The following is a 27,148-nucleotide window of genomic DNA, read 5'->3' as shown; positions in this document are numbered from 1 at the left end:
GCGGGCTATAAACCCCTTGTCGGATGGAACTATTAAGCTGCGAAAACGCCGTAGCTGCGGGGCGGTGTAGGAAATCATTGCCAGCACCGATGTCAAAAACGGAGCACAAAACAAACCGCGCCGTCTGGCAACGACCACACGCCGTCCAACCCCAGCTCCAGCCGGGGCAACGCCACCCCTCCCAGATGCCAACAGTTCAAAAAGCACACCAATAATCATCACAAAAAAAAGGGACTCCAGTAGAGCAGGTAGGCTCTCAGTTTCACTGATCAATCAAAAGTCCGCCGTATTCCTAGTGTCTTCCAACACGAGAGGCGGTTGAATAAAATAGCTATAAAAAGTCACAACAATCATACAAGCGATAACAAAGTGTCAAGAGGAGCGGCAGCCAGCGTGCGCCAGCGTATCCTCGTGATCCTACACACCTGACACATAATCTTTGTTGTCCTTACACTGCCTATTTGTAAAAACTAAAATAAAAAGTCCACATTAATTAACCTCAATTATTTATTTTTCTACTTTCATCACAAGTTGTAAACATACCACTTAAAAGAACATGTTCTTAAACTGAAAACAATGCTAAATAAAACAACGTTGTCAAAAACAGGCTGAAAAACATGGACAACATGTGACACTCAGTATAAGGTTAACAAGGTAGCTGGTGTGCGTCCTTTATAAGCCAACAATCTGGAAACCTAGAAATCCTAAACCTAAACCTCTGATGGCAGTCCACGTCCTGTTGGCTAACATCTTTGTAGCTCAGACTATGTCCATTACCCACACTTTGCTTTCTAAAACTTTGTTAATTTAATGTAAAAAATCCGGTAGTTGTCAGAGCTGACTGGCAACTCCAAGTAACAGCCACATGTGTGGGCAACAGCTCTTCTCTGAAACCCCTGGAGTTGTGTGAAGCTGACTGATATTCTTTCCTGTGAACAAGTCTGATCCAGTGCAACATCTAAGGAAAAGGGAGAGGTGCTGGGTGTCTGACTCTCAGGTATCCACTTATTACACTGTTACACTGTATTAACATTAATGGGACATTTCTACCACTTACACAATCTTGTCTAAAGCCATATGTTGATGTTGATATAACGTTATCCTCCTTTGAGAAACACATTCAATTCAATTCAGTTTATTTGTATAGCCCAATTTCACAAATTACAAATTTGTCTCGGAGTGCTTTAGAATCTGTACACATAGACATCCCTGCCCCCAAACCTCGCATCGGACCAGGAAAAACTCCCAAATAACCCTCCAGGGGGAAAAAAAGGGAAGAAACCTTCAGGAGAGCAACAGAGGAGGATCCCTCTCCAGGATGGACAGATGCAATAAATGTAATGTGTACAGAAGGACAGATTTAGAGTTAAAATACATTCAATGAATATGACAGAGTGTATGAATAGTTCATAGCAGGCATATTCCACGATGGAGACCTCCACGATCCATCAGGCAGATGGCGGTAGAGAGGAGGAGTGGGCGGAGTCTCAACAGTGGGCGGAGTCTCAACAGGACAGTGGCGCAGTCAGGAGCAGGAATTCCACGACCCAGACCTCGATGATCCATCAGGCAGATAGGATCTATGCCGTCTCATAGGGTCCGATGACCCCATGAGACGTGAAGTCAAAAGGACTCCGGGGAGAAAGCAGAGTTAGTAACGTGTGATTGAGAGATGAAAATTCATCCTTAAGGAGAGAAAAAAGAGGAGATAGGTACTCAGTGCATCCTAAAACGTCCCCCAGCAGCCTATAAGCCTATAGCAGCATATCAAGGGGCTGGACCAGGGCAAACCTGATTCAGCCCTAACTATAAGCTCTATCAAAGAGGAAAGTCTTAAGTCTACTCTTAAATGAGGTGACTGTGTCTGCCTCCCGGACTGAAGGTGGAAGCTGGTTCCATAGAAGAGGAGCTTGATAACTAAAGGCTCTGGCTCCCATTCTACTTTTTTATTTCTACATGAGACACACCGCTGATTACTGACAGTTTTCAGTTACGTTACTACAGGGGAACTCGTTCACGTTCATCGACGGTGAAAATAGATTGTTGTCATGGAGACATTAACTTCGATCTTGTAACGTATTTAGCAGCAACAGTGAACTGATTAAAATACTTTATCGTGATGTATAACATCTTACATTGACAAAAGTCACCAGTAATAGTTACCTTATTGAGAAGAACTGAAGCGCATGCGCATATCGTATCTCATTATTTCGACTTTTCTATCTCATAACAATGACTTTTCGTCTCATAGTAATAATAATAATAATAATAGATTATATTTATAATGCACTTTTTAATTTGCATGGGCAAAACTCAAAGTGCTACAAAGTAAAAATGGTTTAGATAAAACAGAATAAAAGCAGCGACGTCTATGTTCAAATCTAGTGAAAAGCTATTCTAAAAAGGTGTGTTTTTAGGCCTTTTTTAAAAACATCCACAGTCTGTGGTGTCCTCAGCTGGTTTGGGAGGGCATTCCACAGTCTCGGAGCAGCGGAGCAGAAGGCTCGGTCTCCCATAATTTTCAGTTTGGTCCTGGGGGGAAGAAGGAGGTTTGCCTTTTCAGAGCGTAGGCTCCTCGTGGAATTTTGTGGGGTGAGAAGTTCTTTGATATATGAGGCGCATTTCCATGAATGCACTGATAGGTGAAGAGGGTGATTTTGTAGTCAATCCTGAGTGAGACCGGGAGCCAATGCAATAATTTGAGTATGGGCGTGATGTGCTCATACTTCCGCACTCTCATCAGGATCCTAGCAGCACTGTTCTGGATGTATTGCAGCTTCTGGATGTTCTTGGCAGAAGTCCCAATGAGAAGTGCGTTACAGTAATCCAGCCTGGAGGAGACAAAGGCATGGACAAGCTTTTCAGCATCTGATAGGCTGAGTGAGGGACGGAGTTTAGCAATATTTCTGAGGTGGTAGAAGGAGGTCTTGCATGTTTGTTTGATGTGGGCCTCAAAGGTCAGGTGAGGATCCATTTTAACACCCAGATTGGTGACAGTTGACGAGTGAAATGTTCTGACCGGAGAAGGTGATGCTGGTGATGGAGGATGAAAGGACCTGATGTGGAGTGCCAACTAGAATGGCTTCAGTCTTGGAGCTGTTTAATTGAAGGAAGTTTTGCTTCATCCACACCTCTATCTCCTCCAGGCATGTGGTTATGTTGGATGATGGCAGAGGTGCAGAAGGGGTTGGCTTTGTTCTGATGTAGAGCTGCGTGTCATCAGCATAGCAATGGAAAGATATTCCATGCCGGCTGATGACACGGCCAAGGGGGGACATGTATATGGTGAAAAGGGTGGGGCCGAGGACTGATCCTTGAGGGACACCACAGTTCACAAAGTGTGTTTGTGATTTTGCCACTCCCAAGGTGACATGCTCAGTCCTCCCGGTGAGATATGAGGTGAACCAGTTTAGGGCAGAGTCAGAGAGTCCAATTGTCGAGCGAAGACGGTGTCAAACGCTGCAGTTAGATCCAGGAGGATGAGGAGGGATGGAGATCCGGTGTCAGCTGTCATCAGCAGGTCATTGGTCACCCTGACTAAGGCAGTTTCTGTACTGTGGCCCTGGCGGAAACCAGACTGGAACTTTTCAAAGAGGTTATTGTGTTTGAGATGTTCGTGAATCTGAATGGAAATTACCTTCTCCAGCACCTTTGATAGAAATGGCAGGTTGGAGATGGGTCTATAATTAGCCAGGACTTCAGGGTCTAAGGTGAGTTTTTTGAGTTTTTTGAGTTTTCATAATGACTTTCTATCTCATAATTATGACTTTCCATCTCATAATTTCGACTTTCTACCCCTTCATTATTTTTTTTCGTGACGGAAATAGGCTTCCATATAAACCCTATCTGCCAAGAGAATATTAATTCAAGTTGTGCAAAAACACAAACTAAAAAAACGAATGATAAGCTTTTTAGGAATTACGTTATAGAGTGGATCCCAAACTATATTGACTTGGACTGACTCCTCGACTGCTGTCTGACACAAAGAGCGCATGCCTGAGACTCCCTGACATCCGACTACATAAAGTTGGCACACCGTTCTCGTGTATAGTCGTTTGTTGTTTTTACTGCAGGAACGAACGAAACAAGCTTCAATAAACAGACGACGAAGAGTAGTTGTGATGAATCTCTTAAATTAATTTAGCCGACAAATCTTCTCACGCACGACGCGACGTTTCTCGGTGTGATCTGTGAGATTTTATTTCCGACTGTATCCTGAAGGCAGCACGTCTCCGCCGCTCATCTCCTCCCTCTGCGCTAACAGGGTTGGTTGGATGCAGCCGCGCCGCGCTGACATACTAACCCCATAAATGCGCTCTGAGCTCTGAATATACGACCCGACTGAGAAGGTGAGTGATACCGGGGGATTCCAAAGCTGCGGCGAGGTTATTCGATGAGGGTGCGGCTCAATACGACAGAGAAAGAGACCTCATAACCCGGGGGGACTCGCATGAAGACACGGGCGCCTGTTCTGCCTCACATCCATATGCGACTGGCTGCTAACGCGAGTTACTCCGGTGTGTTTGGGGAAAACGACTCTGCTAACGAGGCATTCACCAACAAGTTGAACTGTGTCAGGGCGAAAAACAGAAATGAAGCAGCCCGGGTGTTTTTGTGTGATGTTTGTTGTATCTTTCTTCTTTTTTTTGCTAGCCTGTCGTGACGACGGGGTGAGCGGCGACATATCTGTCCTATACTCAACAGGAGCGTTGAAACAACAGAGGACTAAGTTTAGTTGAATGTGCTTTGAGCTCGTTTTTAAAAGGCGCGTGCAGACATTTTAATTTTTTCTCTGTCCCGTGCTGCGCGCGCTCGGTAGGAGGACCGTTTTTTCTGTTGTTTTTTTGATCTGTGCACGCGGACCACACCTCTTCGCTCTATTCATCCCAGGAATTCAGTAAATTCCCAGGAATACAGTTAAATACACCATTATTATATATATGTATGTACATGCATATATTCAAATGTATGTATTTCGACATAAGCGTTTGACATTGCAGACACGACAGTGAAGGGGCAGCTTTTGTTCGAGCATGTCTGTCAGACATACCGTGAGGCCTCACAGGGAGGGGATGGCGAAGCACGCCTCTGCTCAGGGCTGGGGCCTGTGAGACTTTCAGGTGCAGTCGGGAACAAACGGTACTGGGTGGGTGGGAGACGGAGTTAAGTTAGGCAGAGCTGCGCACATTATTAGGGCTCGAGCACTGACGACGTCGGAGCTGAGGAGATATTGTTATTCGAATGTTTCTTATTCTTATTTACCACATATTCATAGGGAAAAGAGGTGTTAGGCCTAAACCTAGATTTTTCAAAATGTACACACCAATCCGTCTGTGAAAATGCCAATCTGATTGGGGTGTGATTCGGGCAAACGTTTTCTTAAAATTGCTCAATAGCGCCCCCTTTAGATGTAAAAATCAACGCTTCGCGAAAACCATGACCGATTTACTTGAAATGTTGCACACATGTCTGCTTGGGTCTTATGGTACGTACAAACCAAAAGCGACGCGATTTGTCGCATCACCCAAAATATGTGAGTTTACTCGCTCGATCATTTGCCGCGTTCACGCCATAAGCGTCGCGACGCTCCGTGAGGGGCGGGGCTTATCTCTGTGGCTTGCCTCCGTAAAAACCTTTATCATTTTCTTCATCTACCATGAAGAACTAACCACTAGTTCTGCTTTATACTTGTTGAGGACATCCCACACATGTCAGAACATCTAACGCCCTTGTGTTGGGTTCATAACATTAATATATATGTTGATGTTGAGCGTCCAGCCAGTATCCCCAACGTGCGTGAAAATGCGAGGGCCCAATCAATGCTGCTCGCAGCTTTAATTTGCATCAGACCCGCCTCTGAGTCGAAGGTGATGGACGGGTTAGCCCCAACTAACATTACACTAGAAATCCATCTGTAATTCTTATCCTTTGAATCATTATCTGTTCTTCAAAGACAACGATATGTCAACATGCCATATTACACGTGATGTGCATGTTGTCAAAGAAACCTCCAGTAATATTCATTATATTCATTATGATGCTGCATGCATGACCATTGAGTCATGTAGCATTTAGTGGAATTAAAATATTGAATGGATCTGTTGAACTTTAAACTACACTTTAAAAACAGTCATATCCTATGACTCCAATCCCCCCCCCCCCCCCCCCAGCCTATCGTTCACCTGCCTATATAGTATTATATTTTATTTCAGGCAACAATTTAATCTTTATCTAAATCAGATCTGCTTAACGGCACAGCGTAGTTTAAGGAATATTACTGGGGCCCCTTTTAGTTTGCTAAATTAGGATCCAGCAGTCCTCAGAATAGAAAGGCAGCTGCAGACAGGTGCAGAGTGAATGAGCGCTCACGGCCGGACTGGAGAAGTCCTCTGTCTAATATCTACCAGCCCGTTAAAGAACTCACCGATAAGCATGCCGTGTGATTGAGTGACAGTAAGAAGCAACAATTCAAAAGAAACTAACTATCAATTAGAGATGCACCGATCAGGTTTTTGGTGCCGATTACCGATCACTGAAATCAGTACCTGCCGATCCAATAATACCGATCACGGTGTCGATTGAAGCATTCTATTTATTGTGTAGCATTATTGCCTAGGACTATGAGGAAATACATAGATAAAGCAACTCAAACATTAAAGAAATTACCGATTTCTTTAAACATTTAGGACTTTTACTTTGAAAAATGTCCGAATTGATACATTAAAATTGTTTGATTGCTATTGTAGGGGATTTCAGATATGTATGGAACACATCTGCATTATTCATTTCCTGGAACTCTTGGGGAAATCTATTTACAGGACTTTTTTTAACATACAAAAGTCTGACTTATTTTTATAAACTTCCTTGGTACAGTAAACATGTTTTATTGTTAGCATAATTTAAGTAAAATCTCAGAAACGATCTATAAAGATACAAAATCAGTTCATTGTTTACTTTTATATGTTCGTGTATGATTTGTCGACATCTTATTTTGAAAAACGGATGTCGTTTCACGTGGTTCTTTCCGCTAACTTTGCAAAACCGGATGTTGTCACTTAAATCCTTCCGCTAACTTTATCAAAACCCTCGCGCGCTCCCGATCGAATGCGTTTACCGTGAGCATCAGTCTGTAGGGGCAGACATGTGAGAGTCGGCTGAGTTGACCCAGTGATTCAACTCGGGGGACGGGGACGCCGCTCGGTGGTGAGGATCCCCTCGTGGACCTCTCACTCTGCGGCCCTCGCCGGGCGCATCGTCTCCGTTGCGGTGCGCGGCGATTGAAACGTCTCTGATAGTTCTCGCAGATGTTACGTCATCTGATCGGCTGTTTTAAGAACGCCGATCAAAACCGATAATGGCAATATCGGCCGATATGGATCGGCGCCGATCAGATCGGTGCATCCCTAGTTTCTGCAGAAACTCCGAATCTGATGTCGTATGAAAGTAAGTGTTGAACGTAGGTCATTTGTTTTTAGTGCACTGAGCCTGAGTATTGCGTTGTAGCTAGGGCTGCAACTAACGATTATTTTAATAATGTTTGAAATTATCCAATTTTTAAATGGACACTAGAGCCAGTTATCTAGAATGATACCAGAGGAAAAAAAGAATTATAAGGCCTACTGCACTGGATGAATTAAACCATTTCCTTCAACAAGAAAATATGAAATCCCTTCATGAATGAAATTAAATGAATGGAGCCGAAATAAATAGATGAGGAGTTCAAGGTCGTTTGAGGCTGTGCTTCCACGGGTTTCCCCATCACATCTCTGGAGGGTGGCGTGTGAATGTCTGAACACGATGGTTTATCGGCCACCTGTCGGAGTAGAGGTGGAGCAATCTGAGAGATACGCAGCAAAATGGATTTTCATATTAAGTCAAAATACAATGTGAAAAAAAACCCTAATACTTGGACTTACATTTTAGACTTAACACTAATCCACAGCAAGTTTTGACGATATAATATTATAACATGTTACAAAATTAAGGACTCTTTTAATATGCGCACAAAAGAAAATCTTTAAGAAATGCTGACAATGATGGACAATGTTTTCCGACAATGCAATGCACCCAGGCAATGGAGGAGCTGCACACAGCTGCAACTCATTAAAAGATTCCAGGGAGATCCTGGAAAACAGCTATAACATCTTTAGATGTCTCTAAATAACTGAGCTACATTGGTTTCCTGTAATCAAACTGAAAAGATAATACAGTGTGAGAATATGTATACATACTATAAACAGAAGTATGTATTGTGGCAGGCCCTTGGGGTTAAATGGTTACTACACTGCAACAGATCTAACAGCAATCTTACACACTAGGCTGACGATGTGTGTCACTAGGATGGCGCTAAGCAACGTTACTAACAGCATGGCCGGCTTCGTACGGAAAAACATAGTGGCACCAAACGTGATTGTTGTAAAGACGCAACAGCAACCGCATTGTTATCGAGGAAGTGGATCTTGATCGTGGAGGCAAAGGCCTCACCACCTGCTTTTTTTATTTTTCTGCCGCCCTCCTGTGTGATTACAGACCCCGCCCTCATTGTTTCCACCTGTGCCTCGTTCCCCTGTGTATGTTCTGGGTCAGTTCGTACTGTTAAGGAATGGCTCGGGGCCACGGGGAGTAGAACTCAGAAGCAGACTACAGAGACAAGGTAGTCGGATTCGAAAAACAAAGGTCTTTACAAGCAAAACATTCGAGACGCTCTGACCCAGAACAAGGGGTTGACACAGACTAAATACAGTTGCGAAATTATCGCCCCAAATTTCAAATATTTCAACTTGGGGCGAAAGTCACGGCACTCAAAATCGCGCCGCCCAAAATCGCGCCGCCCAAAATCACGTTGCCCAAAATGCCCCAAATGTGCCGGCCAATTTTTTTAATCTCTATCGCAGCCACACGCGTCTGTACGTTGACTTTGCATGGGATCTTGTTGCGCGAAAAAAAACGGGGCGCTTTCGGTGTGAACATGGCTTTAGTAATGTGCAATGATAGAGAGAGAAGAGGAGAGAGGTGCTTAGTGTATCCTAAACGTCCCCCAGCAGCCTATGAGCCTATTGCAGCATATCAAGGGGCTGGAACAGGTGAACCAGATTCAGCCCTAACTATAAGATCTGTCAAAGAGGAAAGTCTTCAGTCTACTCTTAAATGAGGTGACTGTGTCTGCCTCTCGGACTGAAGGTGGAAGCTGGTTACATAAAAGAGGAGCTTGATAACTGAAGGCTCCGGCAGTAGAAATGTGACTTATAATTATTATTATCGTAGCAGTGGGTGTCGGGCACGATCACGGTAAAATCACAATCCACATTCTTGTCTTTTTGTATTATATCAACAACCATTGGTTGGATTGCTGTGAAATGAAGCACACCCTCTCCAGGGCAATTATGATAACCTTTTGGAGACCCTCTGCATTTTCATGTTTATCAGCTCAGACATTTTAATTTAGCCAAATATTATGTGAATAAAATGTTAATGTGCTGATTTTTTTATTTTTATGTTTACCCTTGCTAATTAGTAACTGTTAGCATGCTCACATGCTAAACTACGATGTAAACGGGGACAGTTTCACAGCTGCTTGTGAGCATGCTTGCGGCGCTCAGGGTTCAGGCCCAGGCGCCAGTTTTCACTGGTTGTGAAGGTTTCACAGCACACTTATTGAATGGTTGTGTGAAAGTGAACACAGATTAGGGGCTCTGTCGATAAGGATGCCTTTATGGGGTTAGTCTAGTAGTGATTAGCCTCGATGTTCTCCTCTGTGTCTTGTCTGCAGATGATGTGGAGCGTCGGGATCCTGCTGGCCATTGCTCTCAGTGTGGGTGAGTATCGTCTCATTTCTCACCCGCTGTCTGTGAAAAGGTGTGAACCCGCTTTAACATCTCCGATTTGCAGTCAGTTCAGCAGGACAGGAGCAACGAGTGCACGCAGTTAATGTGTATGAGATGTAAGACACATTTCGTGGAAAGTTTTATCATTCAAACCTCGTTTCATGGCTGCTCTCTCTCACATACACACATCAAATGTACTTTTAAATGAACCCTTACATTTGAATGTTTAATAGATTATGGGTCAATAAATGTGGTCAACGCGCATGTCTCTGCTGCTGGCTGAGGTATCTGTCTTACTGGAGAGCATTTATGCTTTTCTTTCTTTACAGTTTCTGTGTGGACTTCACAATAGTTGTGTAGAACTAAATAAGCATTCATAAGAAAAGGAAAGTTCTCTGTTTTGTGTCCGTCGTTGTCCTCAAAGCCTCAGACGATGATTTATAGCCGAAGCCACAAAGCTTTGAGATAAATTTGTTACGGATGATGAATGTTTTCTTTAGTTTCACGTATTTCTTTTTTCAAAACAATGTTTGGTTTCAGAGTCCTATACTGTCCATGACATCCACGAGCGCTTGTCCCACGGCCGGCAGCTGAAGATCTTCCTGGCGAAGAGTGCGGAGAAGCTGGAGTTCACCCCAGCTGATGATCCTAGCAAGACCTATTTGTACTGGGAGAAGAGCAGAACCAGGTCAGAAAAGCACACCCCTGTGCTCTGGTTGAGGACATGATGGTCATGGAGGGAAGCTGTGAGGTTGATTCCAGTGTTGTTGATGTCCATGACTCTGTTTCTTTCTGTCCTACAGGCTGATCAAAGGCAGGGTGTCGGGTTCAGGCAGCGACCGACGCTGGTACATTGACAAGGTAACCAAAGTGTATTTGTTTAAAGTTTGAACTAATGCATACATCTGAAGACACTTCCCCTCGAAGCATTGTCTTTAACTCGCACAGTTTCTACTTTCTTTTTATAATCCAATCCAATCCAATCCAGAAGGGACAAACACATACACTGTCCCTCGCGAGGTGCTACCGAAGGCCATGTTCTTTTAGTATGTACGCAAATGTGTCCTGGGCCACACTGAAAGTCATTCCTACTAAGGAAGTACGTACTCATTAGCGAGCCAACGTTGTCGTGTTTAAGTGTTAAACGGGTTCTTGTGGATGAAGGTCACACAAAACAAGCTGCCTATCGGCTGTCAAGAGTAAAAACACCTGCTCTCTGTGTACCAGAGATTCTAGACCACAGTGTGTTGATGTACTCTTTTCATGTCTTTCTGTCAGGTGACCTATGAGGACCAGGGGACGTACACCCAGAAAGGCTACTGGAATAAAGAAATCTCTGCCGTCAAAGTCGCCGTCACAAGTGAGTTGGCAAAGCGTTATTTGAGCTTTTGTCTGCTGTAACTTTAACCCGGCATCAAAGTGAACGTACGTATAACATTGCATAAACACCGCACCAAGATTAGTGTAAGGAGGTCGTATCGGTAAAACCCGGAGTGAATTCCTTTGAGCAAGGCTGTGTTTCATCAAAGTTTACGTATTCAGCATTTCATTAGTAGGAGTTAGTCATTCCTACTTTCAGAATGATTGCTTGTGTACCTTGTTTAGGTAAGTTTGACAGAGCTCACATATGTTCAATGGTCGGCTGTAGCTCAGTAACCACAAGGTACTCACTGCAGCCCACTGCTTCTTAATAAGTAAGGATGGGTCAAATGCAGAGAAGAATTTCCCCAAGGAGATACAATTTACTTTTCTTAATTTCTTTAATCATCTCAAATTATTTGTTTATGATCCAAACTTTCTTTTTTTAGAACAGCCAAAGCTGAGCCCATTTAATCTCACTAGAATGAGCAACAAAGCACGCGACTGTCACATCCTCAGACAGTGATACATGGAGGGCCCCATCAGCAGTTACCCGAAGCTCTTAAATACACATCTTAGAGGTATGAGCACCCCAAAGGACGTTCCATTCACGTCTAGTGTATCTGGGTGGAGGCAGACATCTCCGGCACAAACACCTAAACAGCCGGGGAAGGAAAACTAAGACTGTCTGCCTGGTTTGATGCCCCCAGATGTCAAAATGTTATCCGGCATTATGTAATTATTACAAAATAATTGTGCTGCCGAGGTGACATTCTTATGGCCAATGCTCCTTTCATCAAAGTTGTAAATAATAACTATTACAACTTAGCTAGTGATTCTCAAGTTCAACAGTCAGCTGGGTTGCCATCTGTTGCACAACTCCACATTTTCAGACTTTCTTCCTTGAAATGTGTTTCTTTATTCTTCTCCTCTCCGTTCCAGCCAGACACAACTTTAACAAGTGTGTCGCAGGAGATAGTCTTTACATCCAGCTGGAGGGCCTTGACCTGAGCGACACTACCCTCTTCTTCTCTGGGGAGGCTGGCAATTTTACACTGGTAAAATGGCTGGATGGACTGGTTGATGGCATGATGGATGGATGGATTAAATGATGGATGGATGAATTGAATGATGGATGGATGGATCCTTCTCCCATTTGGGCTGCACGGTGGCTCAGTGGTTAGCACTGTCGCCTCACAGCAAGAAGGCTCTGGGTTCGAATCCCGGTCATTCCAGGTCCTTTCTGTGTGGAGTTTGCATGTTCTCCTCGTGCCTGCGTGGGTTTACTCCGGGTACTCCGGTTTCCCCCACCATCATAAAGACATGCACCGCAGCCTCACCCCGGTTGTATGGATGTGAATGAATGTTGGTGGTGGGTGGAGGGGCCGTAGGCGCTGATTGGCAGCCACGCTTCCGTCAGTCTGCCCCAGGGCAGCTGTGGCTACTGATGTAGCTTACCACCACCGGTATGACTGTGTGTGTGTATGACTACTGGACTCTGTAAAGCGACTTCGGGTATTTAGAGAAGCGCTGTATAAAATATATGGAAAAGCCTGTTGAGTGATGATCTGACAGGAGTTTGTGTCCCTCAGGTGCACCATGGTGCTCGGATGTCCCAGGACCTGCCCAATTATTGGGACCGGGTTCTTACCCAGTCCATGAAAATCGAGATCAGGAATGTGAACTCCAGCGATATGGGACATTACACCCTAAAAGACCGGAGAGACCGGGTGGTGTCTGTCACCAGGATGGACCTGACAGGTGGGTCCCAATATACTGTAAATTATCAAAATAAGCTCCAATTAGCTCAAGTGCAGAGGCGACCCTAGTCCTTTACCTAAAGCGGGCTTATATGACAGACAGTTCTTAACAAAGCTTTCGTTGTGAAGCATTGAGAGGACCGTCTTGTGGAAGACTCGGTGACCTGCCAAGTCCCCTGTGGTACTTCAAGTGTAGCTATTGCTCAATCTGCTTCTACTGTCCGTATATTCACTGAACAATTGCTGCTGTTATGATTATTAGGTCGACTTGTCAAATCATGGATGCAAATAAGCTGCATTAAAAACAACAACAATGTCAACAAAAATTATTGATACCTGGAGCTTCATGACATTTTTTTACCAAAAAAAGTGGTATTTATGGCTGAAGGTTTTTTGGAGACACTGCATGAAGTTGGTAGCTCAATTATTAGAGGATTATTTTTCGTCCTGATAAACGCCCAATACCAACGGTTGTATTCAAACGGGTGCGAGTAACGGAAAGATAATGTTGAGGTTGTTAACTGAAGGTTTGACTGGCAACCCATTGCCGGACCCATAAATAGCATCGAGGTTGCTGAAGTGAGACGAGAATAGTCAGAATGACTAACTGTCAATGAAAGCAGCGGGAGGTTTCTGATGTGGGAGGAGAACAGCCAAATGAGTAACTGGTCGTCACAATGAGAGAATAAATAAACTGGCAACCCATGGCTGGTGCTGAATTGTGGGGGGCAAATGGCAGAATATGTAGCTTCCCACACAGGAAGAGGAGAATGGTTGTGATTTAGAAGAAATGGAGAGATCAGACCAATATTTGTGTTGTTGTCTTTAGTCAATGCTCATGGATAACAAGAATGTCCTATATCTATAATGTCACAGGTACAGACCTAATCACACACACACACACACACACACACACACACACAATGTAAGGCCTTTTCCCCCTCCTCTGCAGAACATCGTGAGGACTCTGATGGAAACCCTTTCTTGGCTCTGCTCTTGCTGCTGGGCATCCCTGTTGGGATTTGCTGCTGCTGTCGGAAGAAGATTTTCAAGAAGAAAGCCGCCGCCAGTGCAACGTTCCAGGTACTAACGGTAGTCCCAGACAAGTTTGACTATATATATATATATAGTCATAGAGCATTTTATAATTTTCTTAATCTCTCTCTCCAGTCCTCCCCAGATATAGTCCATGCTCCTCCCAGTGGTCCTTACGGACCGGCACCTCCTTTCAATGATCCAGGAGCGGTGAGATTATACTTCACTTACAGTTGTTATGTATTCATGGATGTTCTTAATTCACAATTTTCAATTCAACTAAACTTTAATGCACGAAGGCTATGAGTGACTCCATACTCCAGTGCGTCACGGATTGTGTTTGTTCGGCGCATTAATACTGGTGTCTGTGTGTGCAGGTGTACTACAACGGCCCAGATCCTAACATGGTACACAAGAGAGTACATAATACACATATATTACATAACTATCACAGAGTGGATATCTATTTACACAATAATTATGTGACGTTGTAACAATTCGCCCTTATAAATCAATCAAGGGGAAAAGGTACAATATGCAAAAAAAAGGGAATGGGCGGATCTGCGAATTATGGTGTTAAGAGTCTGCTTAAACGGTCGTAAAAGAAAAACACACAGTCGAAATGCGTAAACTCAAATATTATTATATTAAATAAAATCCAATGCATCAGCAAGCTTCCAAAATGAACACACACTGCAACCAATCAAACCCACTCAAAACAAAGTATAATCCCCGGATCCCGACAGTCCCCAAAGTCTGTGCAGTTCCCCAAAACAAAAGTAAACGACTGCACGCGCACAAACCCCCCCTCCCCCCAAAAGCCGGCAAACAGCTGCCCGACCAGGCGGAAACGTGGCGAGTTGCCGCGTTCACTCCCCGCGCTACGTCACCCTAGTCTGGTAGATGCTGGCCCCGTTCAGTGTTCCTGCGCAGTCTTCTCATTAAAGATCCCGCCCGTTAGCATAAATCCACACTGATTCTGAAGCAGTCGCCGGATTGCTGCCGTCCTGAGCCGCTCACAACACCGGAGCCTGTCAGCGCGCTCCAAACAAAAAAACCCTCGCATCACTTCCCCCTCGTCACCTTTTATAGCCTGTGACACAACAATAATAATAATTACAATCATAATACAAACCACATGATCCTAACTAAACCCAAGCTCACTTGAGGCCACTGATAAAAACACTGGTACGGCACATATACATAAAGGAAAATAAACGAGTAAAAGGTTTACCCTTTACCGGTGCCGTACACACAGGCCAAACCATGTGATCATTACATTCCCCCCCCCCCCCAGCCAGCGGCTTATCAGGGCCATAGTAGGGTTTCATGTCAACCACATTTACATTGTCCGCCTTCATTTTACCAGTCAACCATTGAACACGGTAGTTTATAGGACCTAACTTCTTCTCTACCCTCACAGGCCCTGACCATCTGGGTGCAAACTTGGCAGAGAAGTTGTCTGAGGCTTTAGACTGTGGGTGCGACCTAATCCAAACCAGGTCGCCGCCGCCAAAGTGTACATCTCTACGGCGTGCATTATAGTACCTGGCTTGTCTGGCTTTGGCCACACCAACATGTCTTTCGACCTCTTTTAGCATCAGTGAGTGTGTGTGTAATGTGTGGTATGTGGATGTGTTGGGTGTGGGGGTCTGGTGCACAAGACGCTCTAGCGGGCCTTTAACTTCGCGGCCCAGGGCCAACATTGCAGGAGTCACGCCAGTGGTCTCGTACCGCTGTGTTAATAGCCAACCGGAACTCAGGCAACCATCGGTCCCAATCTTGATGGTGGTCACCTACAAAAGAGGCAATCATGGTCTTCAGGGTCCTATTGACCCTCTCTGTCAGATTGGTCTGAGGGTGGTATGCCGTAGTGAGCTTTTGCGCCACTCCCCAGCTCTCACACAGGCTAGACATTAGCTGGCTTGTAAATTGGGGTCCCCGATCAGAGACCAGGTATGCCGGTACTCCCCAGCGGGTGAAAATGTCATTTTTCAAAATCTGACAGACCTTTGGAGTCTTGGCATCCCGAAGAGCGAACAGCTCGACCCATTTACTACCATAGTCCACCACTACCATCAAGACTGAATTCCGTGCCTTGCTGAGCGGAAAGGGCCCCATGAAGTCAACACCGATCATTTCGCCCGGTTGTTTGACCTCAGTCGTCTGGAGCTGACCAGCGGGCTTTTTGTTCGTGCCTTTGTATTGCTGACACGTTTGACAGACACGGATATGGCCCCAAACATCTTTGCGGACTGTTGGCCACCACGCCACCTCGAGGATCTTTAGGAGCGTCTTTATCCGTCCTAGATGCCCTCCAAAGGGGCTATCGTGGAAGTAGGCCAGAAACTCTGGTGAAAGTACAGCCGGAACGACTAACTGGTAGTTAAAACCTCCGTACTTGGAAGGTACGCCCCGGTATAACACTCCTTGCTGTAGTTCGTAGTGAATGCGGCCGGGTGTGGGCTGGCAAACAGTCAGACTAAGCTCTTGGCACAAGTTGTCAGTCTGCTGAGCCTCTTCAATGTCCTTTAGCGAACTGGGTAGATCAGACCAGTGGGACTTGGCGACAGCCACACACACATTCCCTACTTGTGATGGAGGTGGTGCTCGGGACAGCGCATCCGGAACAACGTTGCAACAACCCTTCTGGTAATGAACCCGGAAAGAGAATGCCTGCAGACGCAGAGTCCACCTGGTGAGCCTCGACGAGGCTTTGGGACAGTTGAATGCCCATGCCAGAGCACTGTGGTCTGTGAACACATCAAATGGTTCACCTTCCAAGAAATGACGCCACTTCTCCACCGCCCACACCACTGCCAGACATTCCTGCTCTGCGGTGGAATACCTCAGTTCAGCACCCTGGAGAGCTCTTGATGCGAAGGCGATGACTCTCTCATCTCCCTCAATGACCTGCATCAGAACGGCTCCAAGCCCCACCCCACTAGCGTCACAGTGAACTTGAAAAGCAAGATCGGGCCTCGGTTGAGCCAGCACTGGTGACGACTGCAACCGATCCTTGAGTTGTTCGAAGGCGGCCTGGCATTGCGCCGTCCACTCCCACGCTACCCCTTTCTTCTTGAGGTTGTTGAGTGGGGACACAATGTCAGCCAGCCTAGGGATAAACTTGTGGTACCAGCCCACTAGACCCAGGAACCTTTGGAGACTTTTCAGATCTGTGGGGGCTGGATAGGCGGTGATGGCATCGACCTTTGAGGGGTCAACTTCAACGCCTTTTCTGGAGACAACATGCCCAAGGAAGTAGAGTTGGGTCTGGAGAAGATGACACTTCTTTACATTGAGGCTTAGTTGAGCTTGGTGGAGTTTCTGAAAAACTGCATCGAGATCCCGCAAGTGTTGCTCTTGAGTCTGAGAAAAGACGATGATATCATCTATGTACACAAAGCAGATCTTCCCCTTCAACTCTCCCAGTACTCTTTCCATCAACCTCTGGAAGGTGGCACCTGCATTACGCAAACCAAATGGCATGACCTTGAATTGGAATAGGCCGAGATGGGTGATCATGGCGGTCTTCTGCTTGCTCTCCACATCCATTGCCACCTGCCAGTATCCACTGTGGAGATCCAAGGATCTAAAGTACTGGGCCCCCTGCAAGGACTCCAGAATTTCATGGACCAGCGGCACTGGATTTTTATTTATTTATTTATTTATTTAACCAGGAAATGCCTCATTGAGATTAAAAATCTCCTTTACAAGAGTGTCCTGGCCAAGACAGCAGCAGCAGCACGTCACACAAAGTTTATACAATACAACATAAAACATAAAACAGTGACAGACAATATATAAAACGAAAAACTAAATCACAGCATGAATAAAACCAAAACTAAGTCTCAAGTCAACACAACCCAGCTCACACAGGAGCACATACCGCCGTCATATAAAACATCGACAGCTAGATGAATTTCCCTCCAATATTTTCAATCTATTTTTAAAAACACCTAAGGAGACCGGCTCCCGGAGACCCAGGTCTGTCTGCAGCAAATTCCAAGCCGCAGGAGCAGCAAACTTAAAACCTCTTTTCCCCATTTCCAAACGGACGTGAGGGACGGAGAGCATCATGGTGGGTTTTTGCATTAACTCCCCTGTAGTCCACACAGAAACGGGGTGTCCCATCTTTCCGTGGGGTTAAGACTACAGGTGAGGCCCATGCCGAAGAGGATGGCTCGATAACGCCATTGCGGAGCATTTTTTGAAGTTCTTCTTCAATAACCGTCTGTTTCTGCGGTGACACTCGGTAGGCTCTCTTTCGGACCGGCAGCTCATCTGTCGTCCAGATCTTGTGTTTTATAACGTCGGTGGCCCCAGTGGACTCTGTCCACACCGTAGGCCACTCCTGCAACAGCGACCTGACCGCCTCCGGTTGAGCCTCCCACAGCGGATTTGCAGGCTGTTCGGTAATGTCGTCTTCCAGTACTGCCATGTAGAAATTGACTGCAGGCTCTGCACTATCCCATTTCAGTGCATCCCGGGTCTTTGATAGGAACTTGTACTCCTTTCCCCCGGGCATGCCATACTTCCTCAGGTGTGGCTTTAAGATGATCTGACCTGCGCACATAAAGTCCAACCCCAGAAGTAAAGGCATGCACAGTTGGTCGTCACTGAGCACATGTATGCCAACGGTTATGGGGGCATCATGGAGTGTAAGGAGCAGGACAGTTTTACCTATTGCCGTGCTCGCTTTACCGTTAGCCATAACAAATTTAGGGACCTCACTCGCACCTAAGTTCTCCCCTACCTTCCTTATGCTATGCCACAGCGTTCTACTCATCAAGGAATATGTGCACCCCGAGTCGAGGACTGCGTCACCTTGTGAACCTCGGATCCCGATGGGTACTACCAGGAGAGTCGGAACACCTAGCACCGAGGCTACGTCTCCGCCGTGCCCACGGCCTTGACCGGGTTCAGGCCTCCTGCTGGGCTTCTTGGACGAGCGCTCTGGAGGGGTGGTCTGCTGAACTCGGCTCCAATACTCTTTTGAGTTACTCCAATCTTTTTTGATCAGGGAACCCACTTTGACCACTTGGTCCACGGTAGCGACGATGCCGCGTAGGCCGCTTGCCAACCTCGGCTTACAGGCCCCGAGGATCCGCCGCACCACCTCTTCCTCCGGCATCTCAGGTCTCCATTTCAAGCAGAGCGCACGATGGTCATAGGCAAAGTCCCTCAAACACTGGGTGGGTGCTTGCACATGGGCACGCAGTTGCTCCTCAATCTCTGCCTGATAGTCCGTGGGCAGGAAAGCTTCAAGGAAAGCACTTTTGAATTTTCCCCAGTTGGGTATTTTGCTGCGGGCTGCTAACCACCAGCTCCGTGCTGGACCCTTTAAAACCGCATTGAGTGTGCCTAACAGCTCAATGTCACTCAAGGGTCTGAGGGTGAGAAAATTCTCACACTGCTCGATGAAGTCAGTAACAATTTCTGGATTCCCCAAACTGCAGAAACTCCATTCTAATGGGTAACTTGGCCATCGACGCAGGCAGGGTGGAAAAACCGGTATCCCCCCCTGCCTTATGCCGGCCGTCTGATATTGGCCCTGCAGGGGTAGAAAAACCGCTCGGCCTCCAAGAGAGCCGATTCCTATCAAGGGCCTTTTTCAGCTCCTGTCCCCAACGGACGTCCCTTCGTTCCAAACAAGCCATTATGGCACGATCTAAGCCTTGAAGCCTCGCATCAACGTACCCCTTAGCCGCCTCTGCCACGGTCTCAAGGGCAGCCCTGAGTCCCTCTTCCCGATGGAGCGTGCTATCAACCGCTTCGCCAAGTCTAACCTCTAGGGCGTCAACCCTGGAATGGAGATCACGAAGCTCTTCTCTTAGGGCCAACACTTCATCATCCCCCTCCTCAGGCTGTTGAAGTTCCTGATCTGGTTGCTCCAGATACATGGTTTCCAACAAGCTGGTTAATTCTAATACCTCGTGTCGAGAGGTGACGTGGCGGTAAGGGTCAGCATCGGAATCAACCGCAGGCGGGGTATCACTGTGTCCTGTCTCTATAAGAGGGGATGTAAATTCTTCCAGTGACTCATTGTCCATGGCTGGCCCCCGGTGGCTCATGGTGTATATTTGTGTGTGTACGTGGAGCTATGTTATGAGTAGAATATGTATGTATGTAAGGTTGAGGGTGGTTATGTTAACTGAATAGTGTTGGCTGTGGAACCAGTAATCCTGTCTACACACTACACATCTAGCTATATTCATTAACCGAGAAAAAACCCTCTGTGTAGAACAAAAATGCAATTTTGCCAAGGTTGTATATATATTATTAATACAGCCCCACAGTTATCTCACTATAACTGCCTTGGCCTAGAAATAAAACTTTCAAAACAATTAGTCCTCCAGATTAAGCAGTAAACAGTTAACACCAAAATCACAATTATTTATCAAATCCTTCTGTCCCCATACTGGCCACCACTCTGTAACAATTCGCCCTTATAAATCAATCAAGGGGAAAAGGTACAATACGCAAAAAAAGGGAATGGGCGGATCTGCGAATAATGGTGTTAAGTGTCTGCTCAAACGGTCGTAAAAGAAAAACACAGTCGAAATGCGTAAACTCAAATATTATTATATTAAATAAGATTCAATGCATCAGCAAGCTTCCAAAATGAACACATACACTACAAACAATCAAACCCACTCAAAACAAAGTATAATCCCCGGATCCCGACAGTCCCCAAAGTCTTTGCAGTTCCCCAAAACAAAAGTAAACGACTGCACGCGCACAAACCCCCCCCCTCCCCCCAAAAGCCGGCAAACAGCTGCCCGACCAGGCGGAAACGTGGCGAGGCGCCGCGTTCACTCCCCGCGCTACGTCACCCTAGTCCGGTAGATGCTGGCCCCGTTCAGTGTTCCTGCGCAGTCTTCTCATTAAAGATCCCGCCCGTTAGCATAAATCCACACTCGAAGCAGTCGCCGGATTGCTGCCGTCCTGAGCCGCTCACAACACCGGAGCCTGTCAGCGCGCTCCAAACAAAAAAACCCTCGCGTCACCTCCCCCTCGTCACCTTTTATAGCCCGTGACACAACAATAATAATAATTACAATTATAATACAAAACACATGATCCTAACTAAACCCAAGCTCACTTGAGGCCACTGATAAAAACACTGGCACGGCACATATACATAAAGGAAAATAAACCAGTAAAAGGTTTACCCTTTACCGGTGCCGTACACACAGGCCAAACCATGTGATCATTACAACGTATAACTTGTGTAGTGATTGTGTAATGCTTATCTCTGTGTGTATGTGTGTTCTTATTTAGGGTCCCTCATTCCATCCTCCCCCTGCAACTGGCGGCCCAGGACAGTGGACTGGCCCCCAGCCCTCCCCGGTCAGTATCACACTAAGCTTGGATACACTTGATCAAACCCGCTTAAAGCTCATTCAAGGCACCTTTTCAAGATTCCCTGTTTCTTTGCTTCCTCCCTCACTATTTAACAATCTCACTCCTGATTGTCTCTGTCTGCAGGGTTATAACCCATCCTACACACCCCAGAACCCAGCCTACACACCCCAGAACCCAGCCTACACACCCCAGAACCCAGGCTACACCCCCCAGAACCCAGCCTACACACCCCAGAACCCAGCCTACACACCCCAGAACCCAGCCTACACACCCCAGAACCCAGCCTACCCTCCTGGCGGTCCGGCTGCCATGCCCTCCGCCCAGCCTCCACAATGGAATGGTCCACCGGCAGGCTACTACCCCTCCGGGCCTGCAGCTCCAATGGTACGGCCCGCGTCTTTTACTGACTGACGTCCTAAAGGGAATGCCGCTCATTCCACTATTTTATCTTTTGAACTGTTGAAGTTCACAAACCTTGAAGTTCTGAAACATAAAGTTACACAAATAATACTGAAATAATAGAATCTGTTATTTTCAGCTAGAACAAGTTGTACAAGAATCAGATGTGCAAATAAGATCAAACGTGTGTGTGTGTGTGTGTGTGTGTGTGTGTGTGTGTGTGTGTGTGTAGGGCTATGGTACAGCTCCAGTCATGTACAGCGCGGCCCCACCAGGAGCTGCCAGTGAACCTGCTCTCGAGGTTAAGATGGGGAGTATGGTTCCCTCACCTGCCGACCCACTGCTGACTACCACACAACAGGTACACACAGACAGTACACACACAGTACATGATACACAGTAAGAGAGAGACAGTGAAATAACAGTCTCCCTGCTTTATGGTGGAGTACTGCTGGTACCTCGGCTGAAAGGAGGTGAGTGAAGAGGACGTAAAGCTCGCTATTTGTTCCAACTGACACTTTGAAAATACGCCATGGAGGAATAACTTTAAAACCATTTTGAATATCTAACACTATCAGACACCTATTATGTTGTCATGTTTTTCCATCACGCCGCTCAGAGGTCACCTTGACTGGCTCGTCTGCCGACAGCCCGGGGTCGTTCATCCAGCACAGTCCTAACCCGCTAACTTTACTGTGGTTACATTGTAAAACACTGTTGTGTGTGTGAGCTGTTCAACATTCCATCACTCGGTCGAAGCAGCTTATAATATATGAATAAAACAGTATTTAGAATAAAATAATGTAGTCCTGAATCTTTTCAATTGTGTGTCTATTTGCAAAACACACTTGACGATAATGACAACGTAACAGGAAATGCAAAATCCAGAATAGACAGGTCAGACTTTTAAAAGAAATCATAATTACCAGAGATAATGGCTATCGGTGCATCTCCAGACGCACAATATGACCCAATAATTATGCAACGTATAATAATATGATAATAAATAATTTACTTTAATTTACAGCTTTAGATCAGGGGTCCCCAAAAAAGTGAATAAATAAAGTTGTAAATTTTTTTTTTTTAAATCAGTCGGAAAAATATATTATTTTGAAAAAGGACCGGATACACCCGTGTGTACGTCTGAGCCGCGTTCAGGAGTCTTAAAGTTCGGGTTTATCTCTGCAGGCGAGTCTCACGCGCCGAACCCTCTGCTGGCGGCACAGTGACAAAGAATCTTAAAACATATTCAACCTGCTCAATAATAATAATAATAATAATAATCATTTATTTTATATAGCGCTTCTCTAGACACTCGAAGTCGCTTTACAGTTCAGAGTCCAGTAGTCATACACACACAGTCATACCGGTGGTGGTAAGCTACATCAGTAGCCACAGCTGCCCTGGGGCAGACTGACGGAAGCGTGGCTGCCAATCAGCGCCTACGGCCCCTCCGACCACCACCAACATTCATTCACATCCATACGAACCGGGGTGAGGCTGCGGTGCATGTCTTTATGATGGTGGGGGAAACCGGAGTACCCGGAGGAAACCCACGCAGACACGAGGAGAACATGCAAACTCCACACAGAAAGGACCTGGAATGACCGGGACGACCGGGATTCGAACCCAGGGCCTTCTTGCTGTGAGGCGACAGTGCTAACCACTGAGCCACCGTGCTGCCCAATGAATTCTGTCACTTCAGGGAACTGACAACTGTTTTCAAGTTGGCCGATAAAGTCGCTGCTGTGTGGGCGAGTGAACAGCGGAATATTCTACATGTTTCAGACGTTGACCGGGTGGAAGAGGCTTTTAAAAGAGTTTGAGTGGTACTCCAACCACAAAAGACCCGACTGCAAAAGAATAGACCTGCAAACCATTTGTAAACAAACCCACCCGGTGAATCGAGCCCGTCCGAGCTAGAAGAAAATGTGTTCGAGATGCAAATGACGGTGGCCTTAAGGGACATTTCACACAACAACTCTGCCGGTGTTCTAATGGCAGCGACCAGAACTCGGTTAGGAGCAGCGGACCAAACACACGTCTGTGTCGCCGTCTCCATTAGCGGCTCGTTGCAGGTCAACAAGCGCACGGCTCACACTAATTCGGCGTAATGATGAGTTGTAGTTTTGGCACTTTATGCCCTTCGTATAATTGTATGACGTCATATTTATTACGTCATTTATATTGCCGGTCCGTGAAAATAATTTCTGACACGGAACCGGTCCGTGGCTCAAAAAAGGTTGGGGACCGCTGCTTTAGATGACAAATCTGATGAGTCCATATGTAATTGTCCTATTGCGTTGCACTGGTGGTGTTAGTAAGGTTATTGTGTATAACTCCTCTTCTGGTTACTTTTGATTTCATTAGCTTAGGTGTCCGTGAGGAAGACGTTTGGGGCGATAACTGCTCTAATGGCAGACTGCAACTCTGCTTCCTGGTCTGAAAAAGTCCAACACTGTCTTTGCATATATAAACACAGACTCCACATGAGCTCTGAATGGTGTAATCAGTAGTAGTTACCCAGCAGCTACAGAGTGGGGGAGGGGAAGCAACACCACAGTCCAACCACTCGCCTATTCTGAAAAGGCACGTTTTAAAACGGGCTCTGCACTCTTAAATCCCAATTTTAGGACCAATCTGCAAAGCTAGCAGTAGATTACCTACTAATAATCAGAACAACACACATTGTATGATGATTTTTGGGCTATCTGCAAAGCTAACAGTAGATGACATACTAATAATTACATACCGTATATAAGGATTAATGCCAGCCAATGCAACGCCGTAGGGAGACAATTGCCAATACCTGGATGTTTTGTCAACTTGTCGGATGCTGCGTTATTCAAAAGGTCTTTCAGGCTCATTCCAGCATCCAGCATCCTTCTCACCAACACCACATTACATGTGAACACATCACAACTTAATAATTGACCTTATCTGTACAGATCACAGAACGACCATTGTGTCCGTTACACCACGAACACGATAAATAATGAGAGGAAAAGGGCGTTGTCCCATGTGTTCAGATAAATGTGGTTCATAAACATAAACGTGCATTTTATTTTCACCCCTTAGGCTGAAGCTGCGTCCCCTCCTGGGCCCCCCCCCTCCACCAACGTTCTCCACTCCTCTAATGATGCCTATGAGTTCAAGATCGACGGAGGCAACACCACCAATTTCTTATAGGGACGCTGACCCCACCCCCCACCCCTCAGACCAACCCTTACCGTGATGCTCCCGGGCCCATCTGGGTGCAGGTGGACTCAATGGACAGCATTTGGACAGATTCCAGCATTTTTTGTCTCCTCTTCTCTTGATCACTATTTAATCCTCTAACTGACTCGAGATCAAGGATTATTATTTCTTAGCCAACTGAGTTTTGGCAACACATTTCCAGAGTTGTAGATCAAATGTCCAGAGGTGAGGAGAGAAAGACGTCTTTAAAGTGTTAGCATGTGAAATGTAATGTCAGCATCTGGTGAGTCAACAGGCTCAGTTAACCAACAGATTAAGAGACGCCATCATGGCACAATGATTGTCGTTTCTGTCGACATTTTTCCACCGATTCCAATCTTCCTCTTTTTATTTGATTCATCTGATTAGCCAGGAAAGCCGAGCAGTCAAGAAAGAGTCTTGAGATTTATTTAAAAGTCTGATTCAAGGAACAACAAAATTAAACAAACAACATAGCTCCTTATCCAGCCCTGGTCTGGTCTCACCAGAAATAACTTTTGACAGTTCTAAATCAGAAGCCCTCTGAACACAAAGGACACGCAGCAGCACCTCAACACCATGACTCGAGTTCCCCACAGTTCTTGGTCCAGGCTGTTTTGTTGCTGTACATCTCAGGTTGTCTTATTTTCCAATGTAATGTCTGGAGCAATTTGAGTGTTGAATTAGCCGGGCCAGGCGCTGCCATCCATCGGCCACCGGCTACAGTGAAGAGGGACTTTGGTTCTCATATAAACCTGGTGGTCATGGAAGGATCCATATGCAACCTGCCGATCTCCCCTCCTATCCCCTCCCCACGTGCATGACATCGTTATTAGACTTAGCCTGCAGCACCAGGTCTGCTGTCCAGCGGCCTTTTGACTCCCAGATGAAACGTGACCTGGAACCATGACGACTTATTTTTTGCAGATAGATAATACAGAGCCCATCTCCATGGGGAGGCTGTGCTTTAATGGTATATTTTCCCAACTGACAAATAGTAATTGTGGGGCTTTTGAGGCCCCTTTAGGTTCAGGGCCCAGGGGCCAACGACCTGTATCGCCATGCCCTGCATTTGGAGTCTGATTTGGCCCGACAGCCGGGTACACCCGGGTATCAGCCGAACGCTTAACTCACGACACCAGAGAATACTCTTATGAGAAGAGCACGATACAACAGCTACCTCATTTTTGAATGATATGCCTTTACTTAGGTCAACACTCTTGAGTTTGCGTCGGTCATCAATAAGAATTTATGTGTCAGTCAAACAGAAATCAAAGCAAACCCTTTGAATCCACCGGAGGTAATAATTACATCCGACGCCATCCTGTGCTAAAATGCCAACAACTAAACCGTGAGAACGCCACCAGGAGAAACAGTTTGACTGCATTTCACGGTGGCCTCCGGCACCTCTACAGCAAAAAGAAAACAACATATCGCTCATCCACGGCCATTCAATCACCAAACAGGAAATGGCGGCGTTCACATGGAACGAGCCTGTGGGTCAAAGCAGTGTCAGTTTTTACCGTTCCTTCTGACACAGACGTACAGACACACCAGATTGTGGACTGGTTCCTGGGTCCCTCCTGAAATCCACCACAGAGAAACCCTCCTCCCTCTAGAATGTCCCCTAAAACCACTAACGGGCACTCGCTGCGCTGCAAGTAGCGCCACTAATGTCTTTCCTTACAGTAAAGTAATCTTTATTCTTCTGCATTTGACTAGATTCACTTCTAAATACTGGAATTAGTTGATGTCCCTCATCTGGGCTGTTTGGAGTCGCGTATTAAACTGGGACAAACGATTTCTGAGCACGTCTGATTTCATGTGTTTAACCTGTGTGTCCTATGTCTGAAGTTCGTGTAGCAATGTTGAGATATATTGTGATTCATATGTTGAAAATGTTATTTTATGTATTTTGTTTTGTCTTTTGGAAATGTAACCAATGATATTCACTAAGTGTATGTGTTGTTGGTGGTTATGGATTCTAATGCATTTGGAGGCCTTTTGTTGTACTTGGGTCCCTCCAGAGACTCCATACCTCTCCTTTTATACCTGAAATGACACAGGAGACACTGTATTTGGATGTGTAACCATTTTGTCATACTGCGCATGAATATTAATTTTCTGGAGTTTCTTTCATTTAAAACAAAAGAATTCACCATTAAAATATTTTTTGAGGAGAGAAAA

At 45.8% G+C, this 27,148-nt stretch overlaps 1 protein-coding gene across 4 annotated transcripts; it reads left to right on the top strand.

Annotated features, from left to right (window-relative positions):
• wu:fc21g02 (uncharacterized) lies at positions 1-27,148 on the top strand. Of its 4 annotated transcripts, none has more exons than XM_056409502.1 (14): positions 1-248; positions 9,770-9,815; positions 10,365-10,512; positions 10,628-10,685; positions 11,103-11,184; positions 12,126-12,241; positions 12,776-12,944; positions 13,896-14,026; positions 14,114-14,188; positions 14,356-14,385; positions 21,263-21,331; positions 21,470-21,730; positions 21,978-22,106; positions 24,824-27,148. In XM_056409502.1, exons 2-14 carry the CDS (start codon positions 9,770-9,772, stop codon positions 24,932-24,934), a joined length of 1,425 nt encoding a protein of 474 aa, XP_056265477.1. In that variant the 5' UTR covers positions 1-248; the 3' UTR covers positions 24,935-27,148. The 4 variants fall into 4 exon arrangements, with proteins under 4 accessions (XP_056265477.1, XP_056265475.1, XP_056265478.1 ...); XM_056409500.1 differs by lacking the exon at positions 1-248 and adding an exon at positions 4,083-4,349; XM_056409501.1 differs by lacking the exon at positions 1-248 and adding an exon at positions 4,391-4,517.

This window comes from Pseudoliparis swirei, chromosome 24, assembly GCF_029220125.1.
Source record: "Pseudoliparis swirei isolate HS2019 ecotype Mariana Trench chromosome 24, NWPU_hadal_v1, whole genome shotgun sequence".
NCBI lineage: Eukaryota > Metazoa > Chordata > Actinopteri > Perciformes > Liparidae > Pseudoliparis > Pseudoliparis swirei.
Note: the sequence above shows the minus strand (reverse complement) of the source record. Positions and strands in the feature narration are given on the sequence as shown.

What these genes read in the sequence shown, in the direction of transcription:
- wu:fc21g02 (XM_056409502.1), top strand. Translation starts at nt 9,770, where the DNA reads ATGATGTGGAGCGTCGGGATCCTGCTGGCCATTGCTCTCAGTGTGG. An exon ending in CGTCAAAGTCGCCGTCACAA is followed by an intron (nt 11,185 to 12,125) that starts GTGAGTTGGCAA and finishes TCTCCGTTCCAG; the next exon opens with CCAGACACAACTTTAACAAG. An exon ending in CTGGCCCCCAGCCCTCCCCG is followed by an intron (nt 21,332 to 21,469) that starts GTCAGTATCACA and finishes CTCTGTCTGCAG; the next exon opens with GGTTATAACCCATCCTACAC.